General features: G+C 32.9%; 1 protein-coding gene across 1 annotated transcript; it reads right to left on the reverse strand.

Moving 5' to 3' along the window:
- Positions 1–18,722: 18,722 nt before the first annotated feature.
- On the reverse strand, positions 18,723–24,582 carry LOC139498243 (uncharacterized). The gene is made up of 4 exons (XM_071286611.1): positions 24,383–24,582; positions 23,515–23,620; positions 23,135–23,216; positions 18,723–22,217 (listed from the first exon to the last, which is right to left on the reverse strand). The coding sequence occupies exon 4, from the start codon at positions 21,231–21,233 to the stop codon at positions 20,100–20,102; it is 1,134 nt and encodes a 377-aa protein (XP_071142712.1). The 5' UTR covers positions 21,234–22,217; positions 23,135–23,216; positions 23,515–23,620; positions 24,383–24,582; the 3' UTR covers positions 18,723–20,099.
- Between the last annotated feature and the right edge of the window lie 538 nt (positions 24,583–25,120).

Consider the following 25,120-nt stretch of genomic DNA (forward strand, 5'->3'; position numbering starts at 1 on the left):
ACTGGCGACGCGTTAGCGGAGACAGTAAACGGGTATTTGCGACCATCAAATCCCGAATTGATGCCGTCGGAGCTTAAAATACAATATTGTTATCTCCATTCTAATGAAACTGACAGAAAACAACGTTAAAACATGTATTTTAAGTCTGTCATATGCCGTCTGCGCTTGCGCACGTCCCATAGCATCAATTGTCAATTGATGCCATGTAAGAAAGTGACGTTATCCAATCAAAATGAACGTTACAAACGTTGTTGCATTAGAATGGCTATTCTACACGGAATAACCGGAAAACTGTATTCTGGACATTGATCGACATTGCTATTTCTGTAATCAGTACATTTAATTTTCCCCTAATTCTTTAATTTCTTTGCAGTAATTATTTATGTTTTTAGTTCCCAATTATTCTCTATGCTTTTGTTTTGTTGCCAATTTTCTCTATTCTTTATATTTTTGTTTATTATTATGTATTTTGTAAACTCCATCCACATTAAAACTACACTGTTATGTGTTCGGGCAATACTCTCTTGAAATTGGAAACTTTTTTAAAACCAGTCACCAGAGACCAGTCACGATGTTCAAATATTAATCTAATGTAAATAAGAAAGTACTAGATTTACTTAGGTCGGCTTTCAAATATACATTCGACATATAGAAACATGAGTTCTTTAAACTAATATCAAATAACATTACAATAGTCAATCTATAATTCTTCAAATTAATACTAGTAGCAACATATTCTTATACAGTACATACAATCGATTCATGTAGCACATTTAAATAAATAAAGCTAGTCACGGCATGCTGAAACATTGAATCCAACGCAACACATATAATGTACTAGATGTAAGCTTCTTATATATCTGAAGGGCATTAGCCCCGAAGGTTTAGACGATTACACCCGAAGGTTTAGACGAGTACACCCGATTTGCACGGGAGTAGTTAACATGCATTATTACCTTTTTTTCTCTTTACCCTTTTTTGCTTTTTATTCTACTTCGCCTTTTTACCTGTTATTCTCTATTCTGGAAATAGATATAAGAAGATGTGGTATTAGTGCCATTGAGACAATAAAATTGAGAATGAAAATGGGGAATGTGGCAAAGAGACAACAACCCGACCATAGAGCAGACAACAGCCGAAGGCCACCAATGGGTCTGCAATGCAGCGAGAAACTACCGCAGCCGGAGGATTCCTTCAGCTTGCCCTTCCATCCAAGTCACAATTTGTAAAAGTAAACCATCACAGGCCATCTAGACCCTAAAAATTAGTAGACATCCATGTAGGCGTTTGTCCAATAAGGACTATATAATTTACACGATGATATTACGGCTAATTCAATAATTTTAAAGGGGATATTTTAGCAATTTAACCTTATTTCATTGTTACGCATGACAAAATAACATGCAGGGTATTAAATTGCACTTTATCGCCTCCTTTGGTTATTGAGAAAGTATGTACTCACAGGAGTTAAGTAATAAAAGCTGGGTTTCCCACCCAGCTAGTATTTTTATACGGATATCGATATTATCTGTAATATACAACAAACAAGTTAAAATATTCCGTTTTTCTTTAATAGGCTGATTCATATTTAAGTCCGATTAAAATCCTAAGTATGAGCTGCTGATAAATATCTACAAATTACATTACATGCAATCCATACAATATAATACAGTAAGCTTTATTTAGAGTCGTTACATAACATAAGCTCTTTTTAAAGAGCTTTTATAACCGACAAGAAACATATAAATACAGCTGTAAAACACACATCTTATAGTGAATAAATCTTTGTAGCCAAATTTACACCAGTAACATGTCGTGAGTCTTTAGGCGAATTACATCTTAGGCCGTGTTCAAATCGACCTAAACATGTTTACTGTACATGGCGTTTGGTGTGAACACGGCCTTAAATACATACGTTATGTATATGTTGTGTACAAGTTGTAATGTTGTACAAATTATAATTTGTACAGATTTTTTGTACAAATTAGCAGTGTTTTATGACCTGCTGAACAAAAATGGATGATGCAAGCACACAGTCTTTTGCTTTGCATATTTCTGTCATATTTTCACAACTTCATGATACAGTCTAATACTGAGCATAAAAACATAAGACCACACAAAGACTTTGTATGGATATGAATACGGTATAAGGAAAAAAATAAAATTACAATCTAAACCATTCAGGTATCCTCATTTCCAGTTTGAAGACCAGGAGAATAGCACTAAATGTTAGGTAGAAGTAAATTTTTTTTGAATTTAGAACACTACACTGGTACATTTTTAAAGATAAACTTGTATCACCTGTTGCAAGAAGATAGGTGTAATTTTTTTTTTAACTTGTACAAAAACCCTGTACAAATTATAATTTGTACAAACTTACATCTTGTACACAACATATACAACGAATAGCCAATTAACTTTTTTAAAACACACACAAGACATTCGTGCGATCAAAACACAAACCAAAAGATCAATAAAATTACAATAATTAAAAGCTAGTTTATATTAGCATATGCAGTACATTTTTAGGAGCACTATATAGGAATTTTACATGCAGTTTTGTATAAAAGCACTGAAGTTAAAAGATCGTAAAAGCAGTATTGCATTAGGGAACACATAAAACTAAGTTGGATATAAAATGGAACATCACATCTTTATGATTCTGCCATATTGATACAAGGTCGTTAAGAATCCCTTTTAGGATACTCTGATTGACGGCCAAATCCGAAGTTCGCCCAGGACACAGAATAACAAAAGTGTTTAGGTCGCTTAACGCTTTCTGGTCAAATATAGACAAATAATTAAAAAAAAAATGCAAATGAGACAACTGTCCACCGGAGAACAAATGACACAGGAGTTAATACAGCTATACATAGAATATATTTGTAAGTGGTGGATCCAGAATTTTTTAAAAGGGGGAGGACCATTGACTCCATAAGAAGGTGTTCGCTCCATTAATGCTTCAGACAGTCACTATATAATCAAACTAATTGTTCCCGCAAGAGGTCTTCTTGCCCGCTTAATCCGCCTCTGTTGGTCATCGTACGTCCAAAGTCAGGTGTATTGATAATTTCCAGCTTCAATGCAAATTACATTTCGTTTTCGTTTTACTCGTTCGTTTGTCTTCACTCAAAAAAATATATTTGCGTTTCTGGGTTGGGGTCCTTCATTTCTTTTAACTTTAATTATTAGACAATTTTTTTTCAATTCTTTACATATTTTTGTCCGTTTTCTCTATTCTTATTTTCTTGCTAATCTTTCTGTATTCTTTACATTGTTTGTCCTTTATTCCGCACTGCTTTATTCTTTATTCTTTATTTTGTAAACCAGTCCAGATCCACACTTTAGCTTAATTCGATATATTAACTAACTAACTATTTAAACGTAAAAAATACAATGGTTTTACATGATATGTTGGCTATGATGGTTTAACTTTTACAAATTGTGACTTGGAAGGAGAGCTATCTCATTGGCACTCATACCACATATTCATATATCGATCGTTAAGGTATACGAAAGAAACTAACACATATATTTTGATAGTAAAACAAGTGTGGACACAGATTAGTGTGGATATTATGTTTGGATGTTTGACAGTGTTTTCTGCCATAAAAATTTCTCGGGTCGTCCCCCATAGGGTTCTATGATGACAACCAACGTGTACCAAACACTTAAAATAGCAGAGTTACTTATTTTTTTTTTATTCTTTGTTCGATTCATGAGGGTCTGGAATTGGTCCTCAATTTGGTATGCGTTAATTTTTAAGAACACCTTTTATTTTGTTGCCCTTTATTCTCTTATATTTATAGTTCAGCACCCCTTAGTTTTCCATTTTTTTTTTTTATTGTTTGGCCTATTGTTATCATTTTTTATATATATATTCCCCCATTATTCAGCACCTTTTCCCAATCATTCTGTAAATGTAAACCGCACCTAGTAGATCCTCATTTATTTGATTGAAATAAATCATTTGTATCTGTGAAAACAGATAAAAGATACTTGTCTACAATGTATATTGCATCTAGTGACTGAATATTAGGCGGAGGGGCCGGGTCTTTTAATCATGTATTCTTCATTTGTATTCACCCACCGTTAGGCGAATAGGAAATAAGTGTCACTCTTGACCGTTTTTCCTGTTCGTCCGTCCCCCGTATTCTGTTAGTTTTTTCCTTTTGTCCGCTGTCTTTCCTTCCGTCCTTCTGTCCGTCCCAAGTGTAATTTCACATAATATTACAAGCAAACCTGAGCAGGGGCATTCGTGTTCTCAGACACATTCTTCTTTTATTTTATGCCATTAATTTTGCCCATTTTTCTCAATATTTTATATAAACAAACAACCAAACAACAAACAAATAATTTAATAGAGTCTCACCTCTTTAAAACATTTGATATAAAACACAATATAATATTAACAATTTATAAAAGAGCCACTCTAAAAAGAGTTATGAGAGACTGTAAAAACACAGATTAAAATACATTTATATTACATCTATAACATATATCAATATATCTTAGCATAAAACACCATACTATTAAAAACAATAATAAAAAAGAAAACAAACAACATTATATACACTTATTACGAGAATAAAATACACTTTCTCTTAAAAAGTACTTCATGGCAGATTTTGGCTTAAAAATTACAAACTCTATCATCATGAAACATAAATAAAAACTTTTCTTCATTACTTAAATTACTAAAACTACTTTCTATATTACATACACTGTTAAAAAATATCGTTCGCAGATCTGCATATTCTGGGCATTCTAATAAATAAAATTGAGAATGGAAATGGGGAATGTGCCAAAGAGACAACAACCCGACCATAGAAAAAAACATCAGCAGAAGGTCACCAACAGGTCTTCAATGTAGCGAGAAATTCCCGCACCGGAGGCGTCCTTCAGCTGGCCCATAAACAAATATATACTAGTTTTTCATATTCAATTATATTCAAATCATTTATATGTGAGGCCCCATACTTTATCATTTTCAATTCAGAATTTAGCACCTCATAATACTTAATTTTGTGAATTTTAGCACCCCATCATTTTCAATTCTATGTTTTGTAACACCATGCAATGATTTTCTATTATATGTATTTTAGCACCCATTGGCAATAATTTTCAATTTATGTATATTTTTCAAAGCACCCAATAATTGTTAATTTATAAGTATTGTAGCATCCATTCATTATCAATTCTATATATTGAAGTACCCAAAATTCTCAATTCTATAGATTTTAGTACCCAATAAATAACCATTTTATGTATTGTAGCACCAACAAGTTCTCATTTCTATGTATTTTAGCACCCTGTAATGCTCAGTTCTATTAATTGTAACACAACATATTTCTCAATTCTATGTATTTTAGCACCCTGCAATTCTCCATTCAATGTATTGTAGCACCAAGCTGACCCTCGTATCTCGGAATAACAGATGAAAAAGAACAAGTCTTTTGATCCAAGTTTGCACATCCGTTTCGTATGCTAAAATAAAAGAATAGAAATTAATTGACAATGAAAATAAAGTTTGAATGAAGTACTACTAGGTATTAGTCATGTCTCATGATTTTGCAATACATGGATTGCGTTTCTTCTTTTTCTGTTGCATCCATTATTATTCTATGTCAATGTGTCCACAACTATCTACCAGACGAATGCATTGACGTTTTTATCGTTACTATTTTCAAAAAACAAATCAGGTTCTATTTTTGTATTTTGTCTTAAAGGATTTATAAGTAAAGGAAATGTTGAAACTGTTTACTGCCGTTGTGGAGCCTAAGGAATACCTTGAAACAATTTTAAAGACATATTACGCATTTATTGCGTTTCATGTTTAATTATCTTGGTCAATGACAATTTGACCTTAATATCGTCCACATGAATAAATTAACATTTTCGCGCTTATATTTTACCAAAGATAAGAAAATTAAAAAAAAATCGAATGATAATGTCTTCAGATGATTTATAAGTAAAGGTTATTTTCAAACCGTTTTACTGCCGTTGTGGAACCTAATGAATACTCTAACACTATTTTAAAGAAATTATTACGCAATTTGTCGTTTGTGAAATTAACAAAAGTTAAAGACAGAATAGAAAATGGGAGGAAGTTCTTTGATCAAGTCTATTGTTTCTTTCGTGAAATTTACTATGGTATTAGTCTTATGACTTTGTAATACATTGACTTTTCCTTCTTGTTTTTCCTTCTTGTTTTTGGCCTATTTTCCTCTATTCATTTTTTGTTCTGTTTTTTTGTTTGCTGAAATGTAAACATATTATTCGTCATTCTGTCAACCCTAATCCAGACCCTCGTATCTCAAAATAACAAATGAAAAAAAACATGTTTTTTTTATATAAGTTTGCACATCCGTTTCATGTTCCTGCACTGTAATCGTATACCGGACGTTTTAACAAAAAATAACTTGTGCATGTTAACGTCACAGTTAAGCTTCCGTACATGTAGAAAGGGGTCTGGTTTGTAGATAAGGGGAAGGGGTACTAAAATATGTATTATTTAATGTTTTTTCACCACTTTTTGCTCAATTCTTTATTAATTTTGCCCAGTTTTCACTATTCTGTATATAATTCGCATATTCTATATTTTGATTAAGATTTTAGCCCCAAATAATTCTGTTTTTTTCTTTATAATTTAGCACCAATGATTCTATTCTGGTTTTAACCATGTTTCTGTAGAATTGGCAGATATATCTCGATTCTGTCAATTCAATCCACCAGAGAGTTGGTATAAAAAGGTCAATTTGTTTCTATAGATGACTTAATACCAATTCCTTTTTGCGTCTCATACATTATTTTGGAAATTAGCGATTGTTCAATGAACGTACCAACATGTGAAAAGTCACGATACAAAATGTCAATTTATTCGTCTGAACGCGAATGGGGACACGTGCAATGACATATGCCATTTATATTATGCATGGAACATAAAATGAACCAGAATCAATGAATGACAAAGTCACGAGACTAATACCTTCCTTAATTACACGAAAAGAACTAACATAGACTTTAGACTTGATCAAAACTTTTCCTCCCATTATCTATCAATCCTTGAACTTTTATTAATTTCACAGACGACAAATTGCGTAATATTATCTTTGACACAGTGTCAGGGTATTCATTAGGCTCCACAACGACAGTAACACAGTTTTAATATAGCCCATACTTAGATGAATCATTTTATACAAAACAAAAGAAGAAGAGCCAGAAAGACATTTTATTCCATTTTTTTGTAGGTAAACAATAACTGTTAATTGTCTTTTTATTTGTCTAGAAGATAGTGGGACACATTAACATAGACCAAGATAATTCTGCATTAAACAGAAGACAACGAAATCAATTTATTGCAAAAACCACGAGACAAGACTAATACCTACTTAATCAAAATGTACAGCACATATTATATTACATTGTAAATCGGATGCATTTCTATTCTTTAGTTTTAGCACGATCTTATGTTCATTAATTTATTTTTTTGCCAATTTTTCTCTATTATTTTTTGTTCTTGTCTATTTCGCTACAAACCCATTATTAGCTATTATATTAACCCCATCCAGAACCTCTTATCTCGAAATAACAGAAGAAAATAGAACTGGTATTTTGATCTAAGTTTGCACCATCCGTGTCATGTTCTTGAATTGGAATCTTATACCGAACGTTTTAACAAAGAATACCTTGTGAATGTCAAGCTTCCGTACAGGTAGACGTGGGTCTGGTTCAGTAGACATGGGGAAGGAGTATTTAAAATATGTGGTATTTAATGTTTTTAATAAAATTGAGAATGGAAATTGGGAATGTGTCAAAGAGACAACAACCCGACCATAGAGAAGACAACAGCAGAAGGTCACCAACAGGTCTTCAATGCAGCGAGAAATTAACGCACCCGGAAGCGTCCTTTAGCTGGCCCCTAAACAAATTTATATACTAGTTCAGTGATAATGAACGCCATACTAAACTTCAAATAGTACACAAGAAACTAAAATTAAAATAATACAAGACTAACAAAGGCCAGAGGCTCCTGACTTGGACAGGCGCAAAAATGCGGCGGGGTTAAACATGTTTATGAGATCTCAACCCTCCCCTATACCTCTAGCCAATGTAGAAAAGTAAACGCATACATGTAACAATACGCACATTTAAAATTCAGTTCAAGAGAAGTCCGAGTCTGATGTCAGAAGATGTAACCAAAGAAAATAAACAAAATGACAATAATACATAAATAACAACAGACTACTAGCAGTTAACTGACATACCAGCTCCAGACTTCAATTAAACTGATTGAAAGATTATGATTTCATCATATGAATAACGGGCACAATCCTTCCCGTTAGGGGTTTAGTATCATGCCATCATAACATTTATGAGAAGAATATAACCCGTGTCATGCCAACAACTGGTTTTTTAATAAATGTGTCTAGTTCCGATGCAAAGACCCTATAAGTCAATCAATATTAACGCCAAAAATATGCAATCTTTAATGACCTGACAACAGTATCGTAACTATATCCCTTCTTAATAAGTCTATTTAAATGTTTTGTTAGTTTCTGAGGTGAATACTGCCATTTTTGTGCTTTATAAAGAATATTTCCATAAAATAGTTTTGATAAAACAGAAGAAGTGCCATTATCTCAAAATTTCCATATGCAGTAACACTTTCAGATAAAATTGAGAATTGAAATAGGGACTATGTCAACTTAAAGAGACAACAACCCGATCAAAGAGGCTGAAATGTTTTTGTTACATGTATGTACGCATTTGGAACGTAATCTTCATTGCTTCTATATTTCTAAACTGCAACCATTTGACTTCAAAGAGAGGGTTATGGTTTGTTGTTTGAGTCAGACAAATAACTTATGGTACTTTTAGTCAACTGATGTGATATCGTATCGCCGGTTCTACACCACCTAATACCGGCGACTTTACTTCGAAGAATAATTCATGCAGCCACTTCGCAAACTGTATAAGAAGACAAAATCTATGGGAAATGAACCGACTGACAATTTTTAAAAGAATGCTATAGATAATGCTGTGGCGAAATGCGGAATACACTGTTTTAAGAAATTTTATCAAAAACTGGACAAAACGTCACAAAAGTTGCTTAAACTTTTAATTGATACATGTACGATGATATGGAGAGCGGTCCGATATTTCTGTAGGCTTTAGTTTTTATAACATTATCTTTATTCTTTATCCATTAATCTCTATTCTTTATATATTCTAACACCCAAATATTCTACCCCCTTTAATCTCAACTCTATGTATTGTAGCACCCAATAAATCTCAATTCTATGTATTGTAGCACCCAATAAATCTCAATTCTATGTATTGTAGCACCAAATAAATCTCAATTCTATGTATTGAAGCACCCAATAAATCTCAATTCTATGTATTGTAGCACCAAATAAATCTCAATTCTATGTATTGTAGCACCCAATAAATCTCAATTCTATGTATTGTAGCACCCAATAAATCTCAATTCTATGTATTGTAGCACCCAATAAATCTCAATTCTATGCATTGTAGCACCCAGTAAATCTCAATTCTATGTATTGTAGCACCCAATAAATCTCAATTCTATGTATTGTAGCACCCAGTAAATCTCAATTCTATGCATTGTAGCACCCAATAAATCTCAATTCTATGTATTGTAGCACCCAATAAATCTCAATTCTATGTATTGTAGCACCCAATAAGTCTCAATTATATGCATTGTAGCACCCAATAAATCTCAAGTATATGTATTGTAGTACCCAATAAATCTCAATTCTATATATTGTAGTACCTCATAATTCTAGGTACATGTGAGTTAGCACTTCTCATTTCTTACATCTAATCATATTTCTGTAGGATTGGCCTATCATTCTGTATTCTGCAAACTTCAATGCAGACCCTCAACAGAGAGCTGGTTTTAAAAGGTCAATTTGTTCCTATAGATGACTTAACACCAATTGCGTTTAGAATCTCATATATTTTGTAAATTAGCGATGGTTCAATGAACATACGACGAACATGTAAATAGTAACTATACAAATGTCAATTTATTCGTCAATTTATTCGTCTGGACGCGAGTAAGGACACTTTGATATATGCCATTAAAATTATGGATGGATCAGAAATAGAACAATAAATTTATTCAGTCACGACAATAATACCTTAAAGTTAACAACACCAAAGAAACAACACAGAATTGATCAAAGAACTGCCTCCCATTTTCTATCTATCCTTGAACTTCTTTTAGTTTCACAGACGATAAAAATGTCTTTAAAACAGTGTCAATGTATTCATTAGGCTCCAAAACGGCAGTAAACAGTTTCAACACAACCATCACTTATATAAATAAATTCTTTAAGCCCTGGTCACAACGAACCCACGACACATCTATGCAGCGCCACGAGAGGATTTTTTGTCTGTGATCGTCGTACGATAGTCGTACGATATTTTGAGCATCGTGGCGCTGGCGTGGGACGAAAATTGGCTCTACGATTTTTAGTCGTGTCACTGTCTTGTGGCTGTCGTGAGAGTGTCTTACCACAGTCGTGCGACTGTCGCGAGATAAACACATTGTTGTGGGTACCAAAATAAACCATTTTAATATTTAACAATCGAACGACTGTCGTACGACAATCTCACGACTGTCGCAAGACACTCGTGATACAGTCGCCCGATTATCTCACGAATACCAAAGGAGTAGGTCCGGTAAGGGCTGATTTTGGCCTCAAGTTTCAGGTTCATCTAACGAAAGTTTTTGGACACTTTTTAAACACTTAAGTGTCTATTTAAATTGATTCGATTAGTTTATGTGAAAGATTTTAACTGATTAAGATATTAAAAACGCTCTGATTCAAGCTTAGATATGAAAAATCTATCAAATATGCCCCAAAACGTCACTTTTCAGACGGTTTTTGTCAAAAATGAAAGTGATCGCATCCGTGTTCATCCTCAACCTTTATACATGTTTTTTTATTATCATTAAATACAACTTACATTTCAATATTATGAATGAACACGAATGCGGCCACTTTCATTTTAGACGGAAACCGTCTAAAAATTAACCAAAATTCTAAAATTTTGAAGATTTCAGTAATTTAGCATGACTTTATGATGCTAGAACGCGATATGTGTGCATTGTATTGTCAAAAACAGCTCATATTTAAGTAGCAGGAGCATTTTACTTTCCAAAATATAGCTTAAAGATTAGATTTCACAATTTTCTAAAACTGATATATTTTGGGGCCAAAAAGGGGGCTTACTGAACCTACTCCTTTCGTACGATGCTTGCACAACATTGATTGTCTGTCGTACGACAGTTGTACGTTCGTCGTGCAACATATTTTTGTCCACGACCACAGTGACGTCTCCAGTAGTTTCCGAATCTTCATATGCTTCAGCTTGTGGTAGGAGGTCCTCCGTCTGGTCAACATCATCCACGTTTACTGCTACCACCTTTCTTTTGTTAAGTTGTCTTTTCGGGGGCATCCTGGTTTAAATTCACTGAACATTTATAATATGAACTAATACGAAAAACGTCGTTTACTTGGAACGGACTTATCATAACACTTAGCAATATTTAAAGCAAATGGCAAACGGCACGCAATAAATCGGGCCTTCTTTATATACCAGTAGGCCGGAGTCAAACGCGCGAGTGATCCACGACTATTGTGTGACAGGCGTACGGCAGTGACACGACAGTAAAACGCGTATTCCATGTCATGAAAACCTGAGAAATAGCCCCAAACAACTCTCGATTGTCGTACGACTGTCGCACGACCGACTTGCGACAGACCCACGACAGTACAATTACAAATCGGTTTTTTTTCTGTCGTGTACTTATCGTTGACATGTCGTAGCTGATGTGACCACTCGAAATATTTTTTTTGACATTTTGCACGACAGTGCCACGACAACTATTTTATGGATCTTTCACGACAAAAAATCGTACGATCTGTTGTGACCGGGGCTTCAGACACAAAAAAAACCAACGAAGAACTAGAAAAACTTAAGACATTTTATTTCATTTTGTTTGTTTGTAAATACTTACTGTTTGTCTGGAAGATAGTTGGGACACATTGAAATCGTATAAATGTACATGAAACAGAAAACGAAGAAACGCAATCAATTTATTGCAAAACCATGAGACGGGACTAATACCTACTTAATGATCAGTATACACATACTTTTTTGTTTTATTTTCATTGTCAATTATTTTTTTATGCCCCACCTACGATAGTAGAGGGGCATTATGTTTTCTGGTCTGTGCGTCCTTCAGTCCGTCCGTCCGTCCGTTCGTCCCACTTCAGGTTAAAGTTTTTGGTCAAGGTAGTTTTTGATGAAGCTGAAGTCCAATCAACTTGAAACTTAGTACACATGTTCCCTTTTGGTTTATCTTTTTACTTTTAAGGCCAAATTAGATTTTTTACCCAATTTCACGGTCCATTGAACATGGAAAATGATAATGCGGGTGGGGCATCCGTGTACTTTGGACACATTCTTGTTTTGTTTTAATTTAATTAGCACCATCTTATTTTTCATTCTTTATTATGCTTTATATTTTCCTCTACATTATTTGTTGTTCTGGTCTATTTTGCTGAAACATTATTCGCTTTTTTATCAACCCCAACCAGACCCTCGTATCTTGAAATAACAGATTAACAACGATCATATCGCTTGATATATGATTAGCTTCCCATTGTTCCACATTCTTAATCAAGATTTCAGCAGCAAATATCTCAATTATCTTTATGATTTAACACCCCATGATTCTATTCTTGTTTTTGCCATGTTTTTGTAGAATTGGCCTATTATTCTCTAATATGTGAACTCCATGCAGACCCTTAATAGAGAGTTGGTATAAAATGGTCAATTTGTTCCTATAGATAACTACACACCAATTTCTGTTTGCGTCTCCTATATTTGTAAATTAGCGATTATTCAATGAACATACGAATATGTGAATAGTAACGATAAAAATTAGACTCCACAACGGCAGTAAAACAGATTCAGCATAACCTTCACTTATTTTTGCCTATATCCCTCTTTTATTTTTTGTGTTTGTCTATTTCGCTGTAAAACCATTATTCGATATTCTATTAACCCCATCAGGACCCTCGTATCTAGAAATAAGCGAAAAAAAAAAAAGAACACGATGTTTGATCCAAGTTTGCACATCCGTCTCATTTGTGTGCATTGTAACCGGATACCGGACGATTTAACAAGACTATAAGACAAAAAATACCTTGTGCATGTTAACGCAACAATTAAGCTTTTGTACAGGTAGACATGGATCTGGTACAGTAGATACGGGGAAGGGTTAATCGAAATATGCATTATTTAATGTTTTTTTACCATTTTTCTAATTTTTATTTTCTAATTTCAGCCCTAATAAATCTATTTTCTTTATAGCATACAAAACACCCCTTGATTATATCCTTGTTTTACCATGTGTTTATAGAATTGGCCTATTATGGTAACTCCATGCAGACCTTCAATTGAGAGTTGGTCTAAAAAGGTCAATTTGTTCCTATAGGTGACTAAACACTAATGCCTTTTTGCGTCTCATATATATTTGTAAATTAGCGATTGTTCAATAAACAAACGAACATGTTAAAAGTAACGATATAAAATGTCAATTGGTTCGTCTGGACGCAAGTGGGGACACAATGACATATGCCATTTAAATAATGCATGAAAAAGAAGAACAGAGACACGAGACTTATACCATAGTTAATTTCATGCTAGAAACAACACAGACTTGATAAAAGAATTGCCTTTCATTTTCTAACCATCCTTGAACTTTTGTGAATTTCACAAATGACAAATTGCGTAATAATGTCTTCAAGGCAGTATTGTCTTCAATACAGTGTCAGGGTATTCATTAGGCTCCACAACGGCAGTAAACCAGTGTCAACATAACTTTTATTTCTATGAATCATTTTAAACACAAAAAAGAAGAACCAGAAAAACTGAAGACATTTTATTCCATTTTGTTGTTGTTGGTTAGTTATAACGTAAAAAATGACAATTTATTTGTCTGGAAAATAACACTGTGACATAGAGCGGGATAATTATACATGAAACAGAAAACGAATAAACTTTGAGACGAGACTATTACCTACTTAATGATAATTAAAACGTACAATATATACTTTATTTTCATTGCCAATTAATTTATATTCTTTAGTTTTAGCACCATCTTATTTTTCATTCTTTATTTTTGCCTATTTTCTTCAATATTATTTTTTTTCTGATCTATTTTGCTATAAACCCATTATTCGCTTTTCTAGCAACACCACCCAGACCCTCGCATCTCGAAAAAACCTATGGAAAAAGAACATGTCTTTTGATCCAAGTTTGCACATCCGTTTCATGTTCCTGCATTATAATCGTATACCGGACGTTTTTACTAACACATGATTGTTATCAAAAGTACCAGGATTATAATTTAATATGCCAGACGCGCGTTTCGTCTACATATGATTATCAGTGAGACTCAGATCAAAATAGTTAAGAAGCCAAACAAGTACAAAGTTGGATGTGCATTGATGACCAAAAATTCCCCAAAAAGTGTCTAATACAGCTAAAGTAATCTATGTCTGGGATAAGAAAATCCTTAGTTTTCGAAAAAATCAAAGTTTCGTTAACGGGAAATTGTATAAAAATGACCATATATTTGATATTCATTTCAGCACCGAAGTGCTGACTACCTGGCTGGTGATACCCTCGGGGATGAAACGTCCCCCATCAGTGTACTTGTGCATGTTAAAGTAACAATGAAGTTTCCGTACAGGTAAAGTAGATCTAGTTCACAGTAGATACGGGAAAGGGGTACCTAAAATATGTATATTGTAATGTTTTTAACCATTTTTTCTCAATTCTTCATTACTTTTGCCCATTTTTCTCATTCTGTATATAATTAGCATCTCCTTGTTCTATACTCTTAATCAAGATTTCAGCAGCAAATAGTTCAATTATCTTTATATTTCAACACTCCATGAATCTATTCTGGTTTTAAAAATGTTTCTGTAGTATTGGTCTTATATTCCCTATGCTGTAAAATCAATCCATACCCTCAATAGAGAGTTGGTATACAAAGGTCAATTTGTTCCTATAGATGACTAAACACAAATTCCTTTTTACGTCTCATGTATTTGTAAATTAGCGATTGTTCAATGAACATACAATCCATACCCTCAATAGAGAGCTGTAAAATCAATCCATATCCTCAATAGAGAGTTGGTATACAAAGATCAATTAGTTCCTATAGATGACTATACACAAATTCCTTTTTACGTCTCATGTATTTGTAAATTAGCGATTGTTCAATGAACAGGCAATCCATACCCTCAATAGAGAGTTGGTATACAAAGGTCAATTTGTTCCTATAGATGACTAAACACAAATTCCTTTTTCATCTCATGTATTTGTAAATTAGCGATTGTTCAATGAACATACGAACATGTAATTAGTAACGATAAAAATGTCAATTTATTCGTCTGGACGATAGTAGGGACACATTGACATATTCCATTTTAATAAATGCATGGGACAAAAAAAGAAGCAGCCCAATCAATTTATTGCACGAGTTAATTGCACGAAGGAAACCACACAGCCTTGTTCAAAGTGATTTCACCCATTATCTTACTATCCTTGAACTTTTGTTAATTTCACAAACGATAAATTGCGTAATAATTTCTTTTAAACAGTGTCAGGGTATTCATTGGGCTCCACAACTACAGTAGAACAGTTTCAGTAAACCCTTCACTTATAAATCAGTTTAGACAAAAAATCTGAAGAAATTATCATTTCATATTTTTCCCTATTGTTTTTTAATCTTTGGAAAATAATAACCGCGAAAATGTCAATTTATTCGTTTGGACGATATTAAGGACATATTGACATTGACCAAGATATTTGTACTTGAAACAAATTACAAAGAAACACAATCAATGTATTGCAAAGTCACGATACTAATATCTTAGTTTATTGCATGAAAGAAACAACACAGACTTGATAAAAAAAAGATTTCCTTCCATTTTCTATCCAGCCTGGAACTTTTGTTAATTTTACAAACGATAAATTGCGTATTAATGTCTTTTAAACATTGTCAAGGTATTCATTAGGCTCCACAACGACATTAAAACAGATTCAACATAACCGTCACTTACTAGTATATAAGTGAATTCTTTTAGACACAAGAACCAAAAACACTGATGACATTTTCATACATTTTTTTGTGGAAAATAAAAGCGGTATTAATGTCAATGCATTCGTCTCGAAGATAGTGAGGACACGAAGATAGTGGGGACACGAAGAAAGTGGGGACACGAAGAAAGTAGGGACAAATTGACCAAGATAATTATGCATGAAACAGATAACGAAGAAACGCAAATAATTTATTGCAAAACCATGAGACGAGACATGATACCGTACTTAGTTAAAACGTACAACATGTACCTCATTTTCATTGTCGAATGATTACTATTCCTTAGTTTTAGCACCATCTATTTTTCATTCATTATTTTATCTATATTATTCTGTTGTTCTGTTTTTTTTGCTATAAACACATTATTCGCTATTCTATCAACCCAATTCAGACCCTCTTATTTCGAAATAACAGATAACATAAGAACATGTCCTTTGATCCAAGTTTGCACATTCGTTTGATTTCCTTATATTGCAATCGAGAATACCGGACATTTTTACAAAAAATACCGTGTTCATGTTAACATAACAATTAACGCTTCCGTACAGGTAGAAATAGGTCTTGTTTAGTATATAGGGGGAAGGGGTACTTTAAATATTTATTTTTTCTCAATTCTATATTAATTATACTAATTCTTTTCCATTTTGTATATAATTCGCAATTTCTTGTTTTATATTCTTGATCAAAATTTCAGCAGCAAATAGTTCTATTATCTTTATAATTTAGCACCCCATGGATTTATTCTGGTTTTAACCATGTTTTTTTTAGTATTGGTTCATTATTATCTATTCTGTAAGCTCCAATGTAGACCCTCAATAGAGAGACGGTATAAAAAGTCAATTTTCTATTATAGATGACCAAACAGCAATTGCTTTTTTGCGTCTCATATATATTTTTAAATTAGCGATTGTTCATTGAACATACGAACATATCAATAGTAACGATGAAAATGTCTGGACGCTAGTGCGGAGAAATTGACATATGCCATTTAAATTATGTATGAAACAGAAATATATGAAGCACAATCTATTCATTTCAGTCACGAAAATGATACCTTATAGTTAAAAACACTATAGAAATAACACAGACTTGATCTAAGAATTTCCTCCCATTATCTTTCCCGCCTTGAACTTTTGCTAATCTCACAAAGTTAACGATACGTTGCGTAATAAATTTCTTTAAAACAGTGCCAAGGTATTCAGGTATTCATTAGGCTCCAAAGCGACAGTAAATAGTCTCAGCATAGCATTTACTTATAAATCATTTTAGACAAAGAAACAAAAACATAAAAGGAACCAGAAAAAACTGAAAATTGTTTTTGTTGGTAAATAAAAACGGTAGAAATTTATTTGTCTGGAAGATAATTGGGACACCTTGACATAGACCAAGATAATTATGCATTAAACAGAAGACGACGCGATGAAATCAATTTCATTGCAAAACAATAAGACGAGACTAATACCTATTTAATTAAAATGAACAACACAGATTTGATCAACGAATTTCCTCTTTTTTTATCCATCCTTAAGCTTTACGATGATTTCAAAAACCACAAGTTGCATAATGCTTACATTAGAAACAGTGTCTTGATACTGTATCCATTAGACCCAACAACAGCAATACAAATAATGGAGATACGTTATTGCCATCATGTTAAACCATGTATGTATCTGCCAGTCCCAAACCAGCAGCCTATAATTCAGTGGTTGTCGTTTGTTGCTGTGTTACTTATTTGTGTTTCGTTCTATTTTCTTAGCATTGATTATGCCGTAATTTTTCTCGTTTGAATTGTTTTATATTTGTGATTTTATGGCTGATAATGCAGTATGTATGGACTTTGTTAATATTGAAGGCCATACGGTGACCTAAAGTTGTTAACTTTTATATCATTGAGTCTCTGAAGGAGAGTTGTCTCATCAGCAATCATACCTAATGTTCCTATTTTATACCTAAAAATTTTTTTAAATGCCAAATTCCATCGGTCGACATAAGAATGAAATTAATTATTGACACCTGGGAATAACAGATCACAGACTGCACATCCGTTTCCGTCGCTATCATATTGTTAGCTAGTTAATCTGTTCTTGAAGTGACGAATACATTATGCATGCTAGCGTAATAAGCTTCCGAACAAAGAGACTTCGTATGACAAGGTAAATTTGTCCTAAACACTACTTTCTTATTTCGTCTCATATTTGTAAACAAACTCATAATCATACTTAAAATACGCATACTGTGATACTGTGAATATTTATAGATATTGAAAGCTCTTTCTATAATGGTGCGTTGTAAATTAATTTAGGGGAAAATGACTCAACTGTAGCGCCAAAATTTGGAGTAGGGGCAATAAGGGCCAAAATCGGCCCCAGCCTAGAACAAATTCATTTTTTCTGAAAATCATGCCTAAACTATCCAATTTATAGAACAGAAAAGATTTTGTTCATATCTCAAGCCGTTTTTGCGCACGAAACTTTTAAAACTGATGACAGATAAATAAAAATATCGTCTATTTTCATGGAATATTTTTATTTGTAGCTGTTTTGAAGTATCAATGTAGCATATACTATTTTAACATTCAGTTGATTAAGGAAATGCTATTTTTCAACTCATACAGTGTACAAATGCTATTTTATGATATTTCTTTAAAATTCAATAAACTTACAATAACATGGTTACCGTTGCTATGGCAACAGAAACATACCTAAAAATAATCAAATCCTAGATAAGCGCTTTCAGATACATGAGATAGCTTGCAATGGGTGTTTAAATGTTGGACGATATATTTTTCTCTCTCTTTTAAGACCTCTGGATCAATATATTTTCGATTTTCAATATAAACATGGTAAAACCTAGGTTTTTTTTCTCGAAATTATTGGACTTAACAAAACCACAGTTATTTCATAAGGTTAAATAGAAGAAATATTTTTTTCCTTATTGAGGAAAAATTCAATAATAGAATTGTTTAAAATTAAAGGAGAAAATTGTTTTTCATAAATATTTCAGAAACATCAAATCAAAATGTCAGTAATAGGCCCTGTTTCCATGAAGAAAACAAAACCCAACAAATTGTCCTATAAAATTCTGTATGATCATTTGAAAATGATAATTCTCTCTAAATATTTTAAATACACTTGAAGACACTTAATTTTTGAAAAGGAGCAATTTTAAATTTCAAGTCTTGTTTGTTAATGATACTTTCTACAATATTCTTAAACCAAGATTATTTTTCTAAGATGCCCAGAAATATGCCCAGAAAAAGAATCAGATCTACCGTGAACAGTATACCAATTCGAAAAAAAAAATATATCTGCTTTTTTATCAATTGATTTGTTATTGGGTCCTTATCTATATTAATTCTCACTTAGAACTTTCATAGGTCTCCGTTTAATGTGGACATCTACACTGGAAATAGAATTAACAATAGGCATATGCATACAGTATTTTTATCAAAGAATCTTGTAAAATATTCATCAATTCTGCATTATGTGACAAATTATTCTTTATTTTCTGCTGTCCGCAATTTTCCTTTAGCAAGGAATGGATATACTCTAAATACCCAAGTCACAAGCTATAAAGAACATACACTGTCATTATGCCTTATCATGAACATAAGTCTTAATGAGTTATGTACCTATTTGTTAAATTTTACAATTAATTAGAAATAGTCACATGAAAAACGTGTATATGAAGAAATATGTTGAACTAGTAAATCAACATATTAGAAAACATGAAGTTATTGTCTGAGAAATTCAAAAAAAAAAAACACAAACTACAACTTGATACGGTTGGCCGCTGACAAAATATGTACAGTATATGATTAAAAAAGGAATTAAACGTTTTGTCATTTCTTCCAAATTGAAAAACAAATTATGAAATTTCATGTCATTCACTCTTCATCATTTGCTTCCTCGTCACTTTCGTCAACAGTAACTGGATCTGGCAGGTTACGAGCGTCGAGAAGATATTTGCTCCAATCACGACAGTTTTCAAAAATGTTATCCGTGTACTTTCCAATACCAAGATACCAAATTAAGGCTGTAACATGGGAGCAGGTTCCTACAACACGACTTCCGGCTTTGCACTGGCAATACCAACCCACGACACTAATGTCATCATATTTAACCCATACACGATATCGTTTTGATGATATATGTCTTGACTGAATTTTAGCACACAAAAGATTCTCTTCATGGTCACATGTAAAAACTTCATAATTACCATCGTCATCTAGGTGTTCTCTGGTATAACATGGAGCAAGTTTTAGTTGGTAGACTCCAACAGTAATATTTCTTATATCTTCTTCTGATAAACGAGGAAAAGTAGGGGCGGATGAAGCATCAATCTTTTGCCATTTACAAGAACGTTTGTCAAGGCCTTCCTCTATTATTTTCTCATGGAGTAAGTTCTTTTGCTTTGAAAGATAAAGCATTTTAGACGCCAATTGTTCATCTTGTTCTAAGTCACCTGTATTTAGTTCTGGCCAATATTTGTTCATGATTGCACAGGCAATATTTACATAATCAGATACAAACGGAATCTGGCTATTTGGTAAAACTCTATCAAGATATTTCCATGATTTAATGCGGCCATTAACGGACTCTACCACCCAACGGATTTTTGTAACAAGTCTTGTTACGTTGCTGTCTTCAACTGGAAATTGAGACTCCCCTTTTTTATTAAAAGCTGGCATTTTTGTTTGAATACCCATTTCTTGCAGTAAGTCAAGTGCATCTCTAAAGCCACGATCGACAATCATTATGTCATCCTCAGTCACCCATTCTTTAAATTCTTCAATGTCATGTTGAATTATGTGCTTCATTATTTGTGCATCGTTGTGTTTGCCGTCGCTATAGTACGGTCCAATTACACTTATTATGTAACCAGAAGTTGTTACAAAGACCATTGGTTTAACCAATGGTCGATGTTTGTGCATGCTAAAACATTTACGTTGGAACTTGAATTGTGAACTTTTCTGGATATAGATATAAGTGCCATCTGCGACTATAATTGCAGGATACATTCCTTTTCCGATCAGTGATTGCGCTAGAGGTCGATTATGCGATGTTATAACCTCTTCCCTACTTATATGATTAAATCCTAGATTAGAGGGAACAAAATTTTCAGACAATTATTTTCTAGCTGATGCAATAGCACGTCTAACAGAATCTTTACCAAGATTAAAAAGTGTTGATAAAAGTTTATTTGATAAACCAGACTTCAATTTTGTTAGAAATATTCCAATACATGTCCGGACACTTCGAGTCCGAGAATCTCGCAAATTACCCTTTTGGACAATTGAACATAGGTCATTAAAGTTTTCCTTAGAAAGGCCTGTTAAATTTAAAATGTCTGAGCTTGTAAGTGCATTTTCTGTATCAAAATCTATTCGCCGCTTGCTTCCTCTCAAAGCCATATCTCGGATTTGCGTAATTAGGTCCATTAAATCAGTACGGTTGAAAATGGACGAAGACTGCGAATGTGAAATTCTGTCAAGTGCATCAGGTAAAAATATGTCATTGCACAAGTGTCCTGGACAACATCTGGCACCAACTGTGAGTATAATGAGTTTATCCAAAAATATATTAAATCTAGCGTTTGTTGGGACAACTACTAGCTTTGGACCTCGGCGTTTACACACAACACACTGCGAGTGGCCACCTCCAGCTGATGGTATAGGCAGTGCGATACTTGGTGGAGATTTACATGGATGACATCTAGCATACTTTGCTGGAGGGACGTATTCTGTGTCATCATTAATTGATTCAGATATTGTAGTTTGTATGGGGCATCTTACATTTGTCTCAATTTCTCGAGAGCATCGTATTCTGCACTTATTACATATAACACTGTTAGCGTGATTAATTTTGTCATGTTCAATGAAAAACTTTTGTTGTAAACATTTACGTAGTGATTTATTGTTGGGTCCTATGAGTTTTCGCCTGTCTCTGGTTTTTGGTCTTTTTGAACACAAAATGCAATTATAGTTTCTGGGCGTTGACATTCTCTGAAAATTAGAAATGGAAATATTTAAACACTTAGCATGAGGTAAATCAGAATAACATGCAGAATATCCAAAGTGTGATTTAAAATGATAAAATACAATATCGTAAATAGATTGTTTTAGCCTGAAAATACCATGGTGCGTACGTTTCTTAGTTTTGTTGTGTGTATTTGTCTGTGCACGTGTGTGTGTTTACTTTTTTGTTTAATACATGTCAATTTCTTCACGAAATATCAGTTTTAGAATATGCGGTATTCAACCCTGATTGTCCATACTTAATTATTGTTTAACGTTTACAGCTAATTTCCTACTGCGTGTAGAATAAAACTTTGGTTGGCTTGCTTGCTATGTTTGTATAAACATTTAATCAAGTTTTGTAATAAAAATTAGCATCTTCAAACAATATATATATATATATATATATATACTCAGACGTAGTTAAACATGTATATATTACTTTTTAAATTTGATTGGACGTTATCCCAATTACAATTTTACATAATCTAAAAACAAAGCAAACAAGCTAGCCAAAGTCTTGCTCTACATGTATTAGGAAATTAGCTATAAATGGAACCTACTAACAAAAGTGTTTATGTCAGTATAAAAATCACGGATAGTTAATGATAATAAATAAATCTTAAACTCTTCACATATTAGATATACAACCTAAAAACAGGAATACAAAGATATAACGGATAAACATTCATAGGACAGCTGCTGAACCCCACCCCTATAACAACACACACATACAAAGACAAACAGAGGGAAACATAAAATATTCAACAAAAATGTATCTACTCAATATGCGAAGCTCTTAAGTGTTCTCGAAATGTAAGTAATACATGCTCTCATCAAAATACGTTTATCATAATTACTAGAATTTAAAGCACGCAGTCAATTTCTCTTAATTCTATTCTCACCTTAAGATCAAGAGTTCCTATCAGGAACCGACGTATTCCTTTCACCCATCATACACTTGCATTGTTTAAACCAGCTTAAAATCTGTTGAACAAAAAAAGATTATCAAAATAATGTATTCTTTATTTTGAACTGAATATGATAGGGTATTACGTAAACATTTTATGTTTAGAAAGTTTATCAAAATTACTATGAAAATATTAATAACCATTTTTTCAATTTAAAAATAAAAGATAAGTACTTCTATAGCCGCACACTACAAACTGTCAAAAAGTAGTCGTTTCTGTGCATGATAATATAATGTTATCAATTAATCATCATTAAAACTTTATTCGAGCACAAATGCTTTGAGAAACGAATCAGAAAAAAAGATAAGTAATACCTAAAGTATGGGACCATTAAGTATGTAAGTGACAACTGCTAGTACATTCAGGTGAAGTATAATGTCTCTCTTCAAAATCACATGCTTACTGCTCTTCAGTAAATATCTATAAAAAAAATCTCATCATTAAAAATCATTCTTTTTAGTGGAGTTCGTGTTGTTTCAATAGTCATTATTTATAACTGTTGATGTAAAGGTCCTTTGGTTTTGTGAGTCTTTGTTTACTCCTTGGTTTTGATTGTTACTGTCTTTAAAACGTTATGACAATATTAAAAAAGTAATTATGCCAAAAAAAAAAATTTAATAAAATCTCGAGATTCGAACTCGGTATCTCCGCACTTCAAAACTGACGACCTTAACCTCACGGCTTCAACTGCTTACTATGAGATAAATTACAGGTACTTAAATTCAACAATACGTTAGAAAAGTGTCTTGAGCATACGATATCTGAGAAATTACACTATTTTAATCTAGAACTTCAAATTGTAGGATACATTGTGATCTTTTCATTGTTTATTTATAATGTATATAGTTATAATATAACGTTATAGAAAAGAAACTCAAAAAAGTTTCTTAGAGCAAGTAGTTTTCAGACTCCGTAAATGATTTCTTTTCGTGGCATCGCCCGCGGCAATATTAATAATATAATATTACGAACTGTTAAATTTTATTGTTCAAAATACCAATTTATTTTTGGTATGTTTTTGATTTTCTTACGGATTCATGTAAGTTTTTTAAGTTGAAATGATCGTGAAAATTCTTGCAGTTTCACGGTACGTGAGAAGATTAATATTTTAAATACAATATACTGTACGGAACCCCGCATATTTCTGTTTAGATAAATTGATAAGTAAAATAATCAACATACCCTTTTGAAATGCAATCGAAATTAATAATCCTTTGCACAGCTATTCTCTAAATAAGTTGAGCTAAGTAGATCTGCTGGTAACTATAGACGCTTTTCTTTTGTGGTTGTCCTAAAAGAGGTCTTCAATCGTCTGAACTGGATTTTTCAAATGTCCGCAACTACTTTTCTATGATCATGTTATATAAAGTGATCAGCCGATCTAAATATTTTACATGTCGCAAATCAATAAAGTCAATGTAGAATTAAGTTCTATACTGATTTTTTTTAATTTAATTGTATTTATGTTTTTTTTCAATTTTTTACCGGACATCGTTTGCCCTCTCTATTTTTATCCACAGTCACTCATATCAACAACAAACCATGAAAGAGACGAAGACGACTAAAAAAAGTTTTAAAACAATCCACATTCAGAGGCATAATATTAATTTGCATCATGTGGAAGTTAAGTTGTATTTGCGAGTAGACTGGTTATCTAAAAGGGGTATAACGTCAGGCGTTCAATGCCTCCCGAGAAGAAACGATTCCGCTTTTGACAACAAATTAATACCCTCCGCATGCATGTGCCAAAACAATATTTTGCTACTATTTTGTTTGTTTATAGTTCCGTTTATCGTTTAAAGGAAATTTTGGCACATACCTGCGGAGGGTACGAATTCTCGTAAAATGTACTGAAAATCTTTGTTTTTTAAGCAATAATTACAAATCATGGCGTTTTCGATGTTCTATTGTGACGTCACG

This window comes from Mytilus edulis, chromosome 12 (assembly GCF_963676685.1).
Source record: "Mytilus edulis chromosome 12, xbMytEdul2.2, whole genome shotgun sequence".
Taxonomy (NCBI): domain Eukaryota; kingdom Metazoa; phylum Mollusca; class Bivalvia; order Mytilida; family Mytilidae; genus Mytilus; species Mytilus edulis.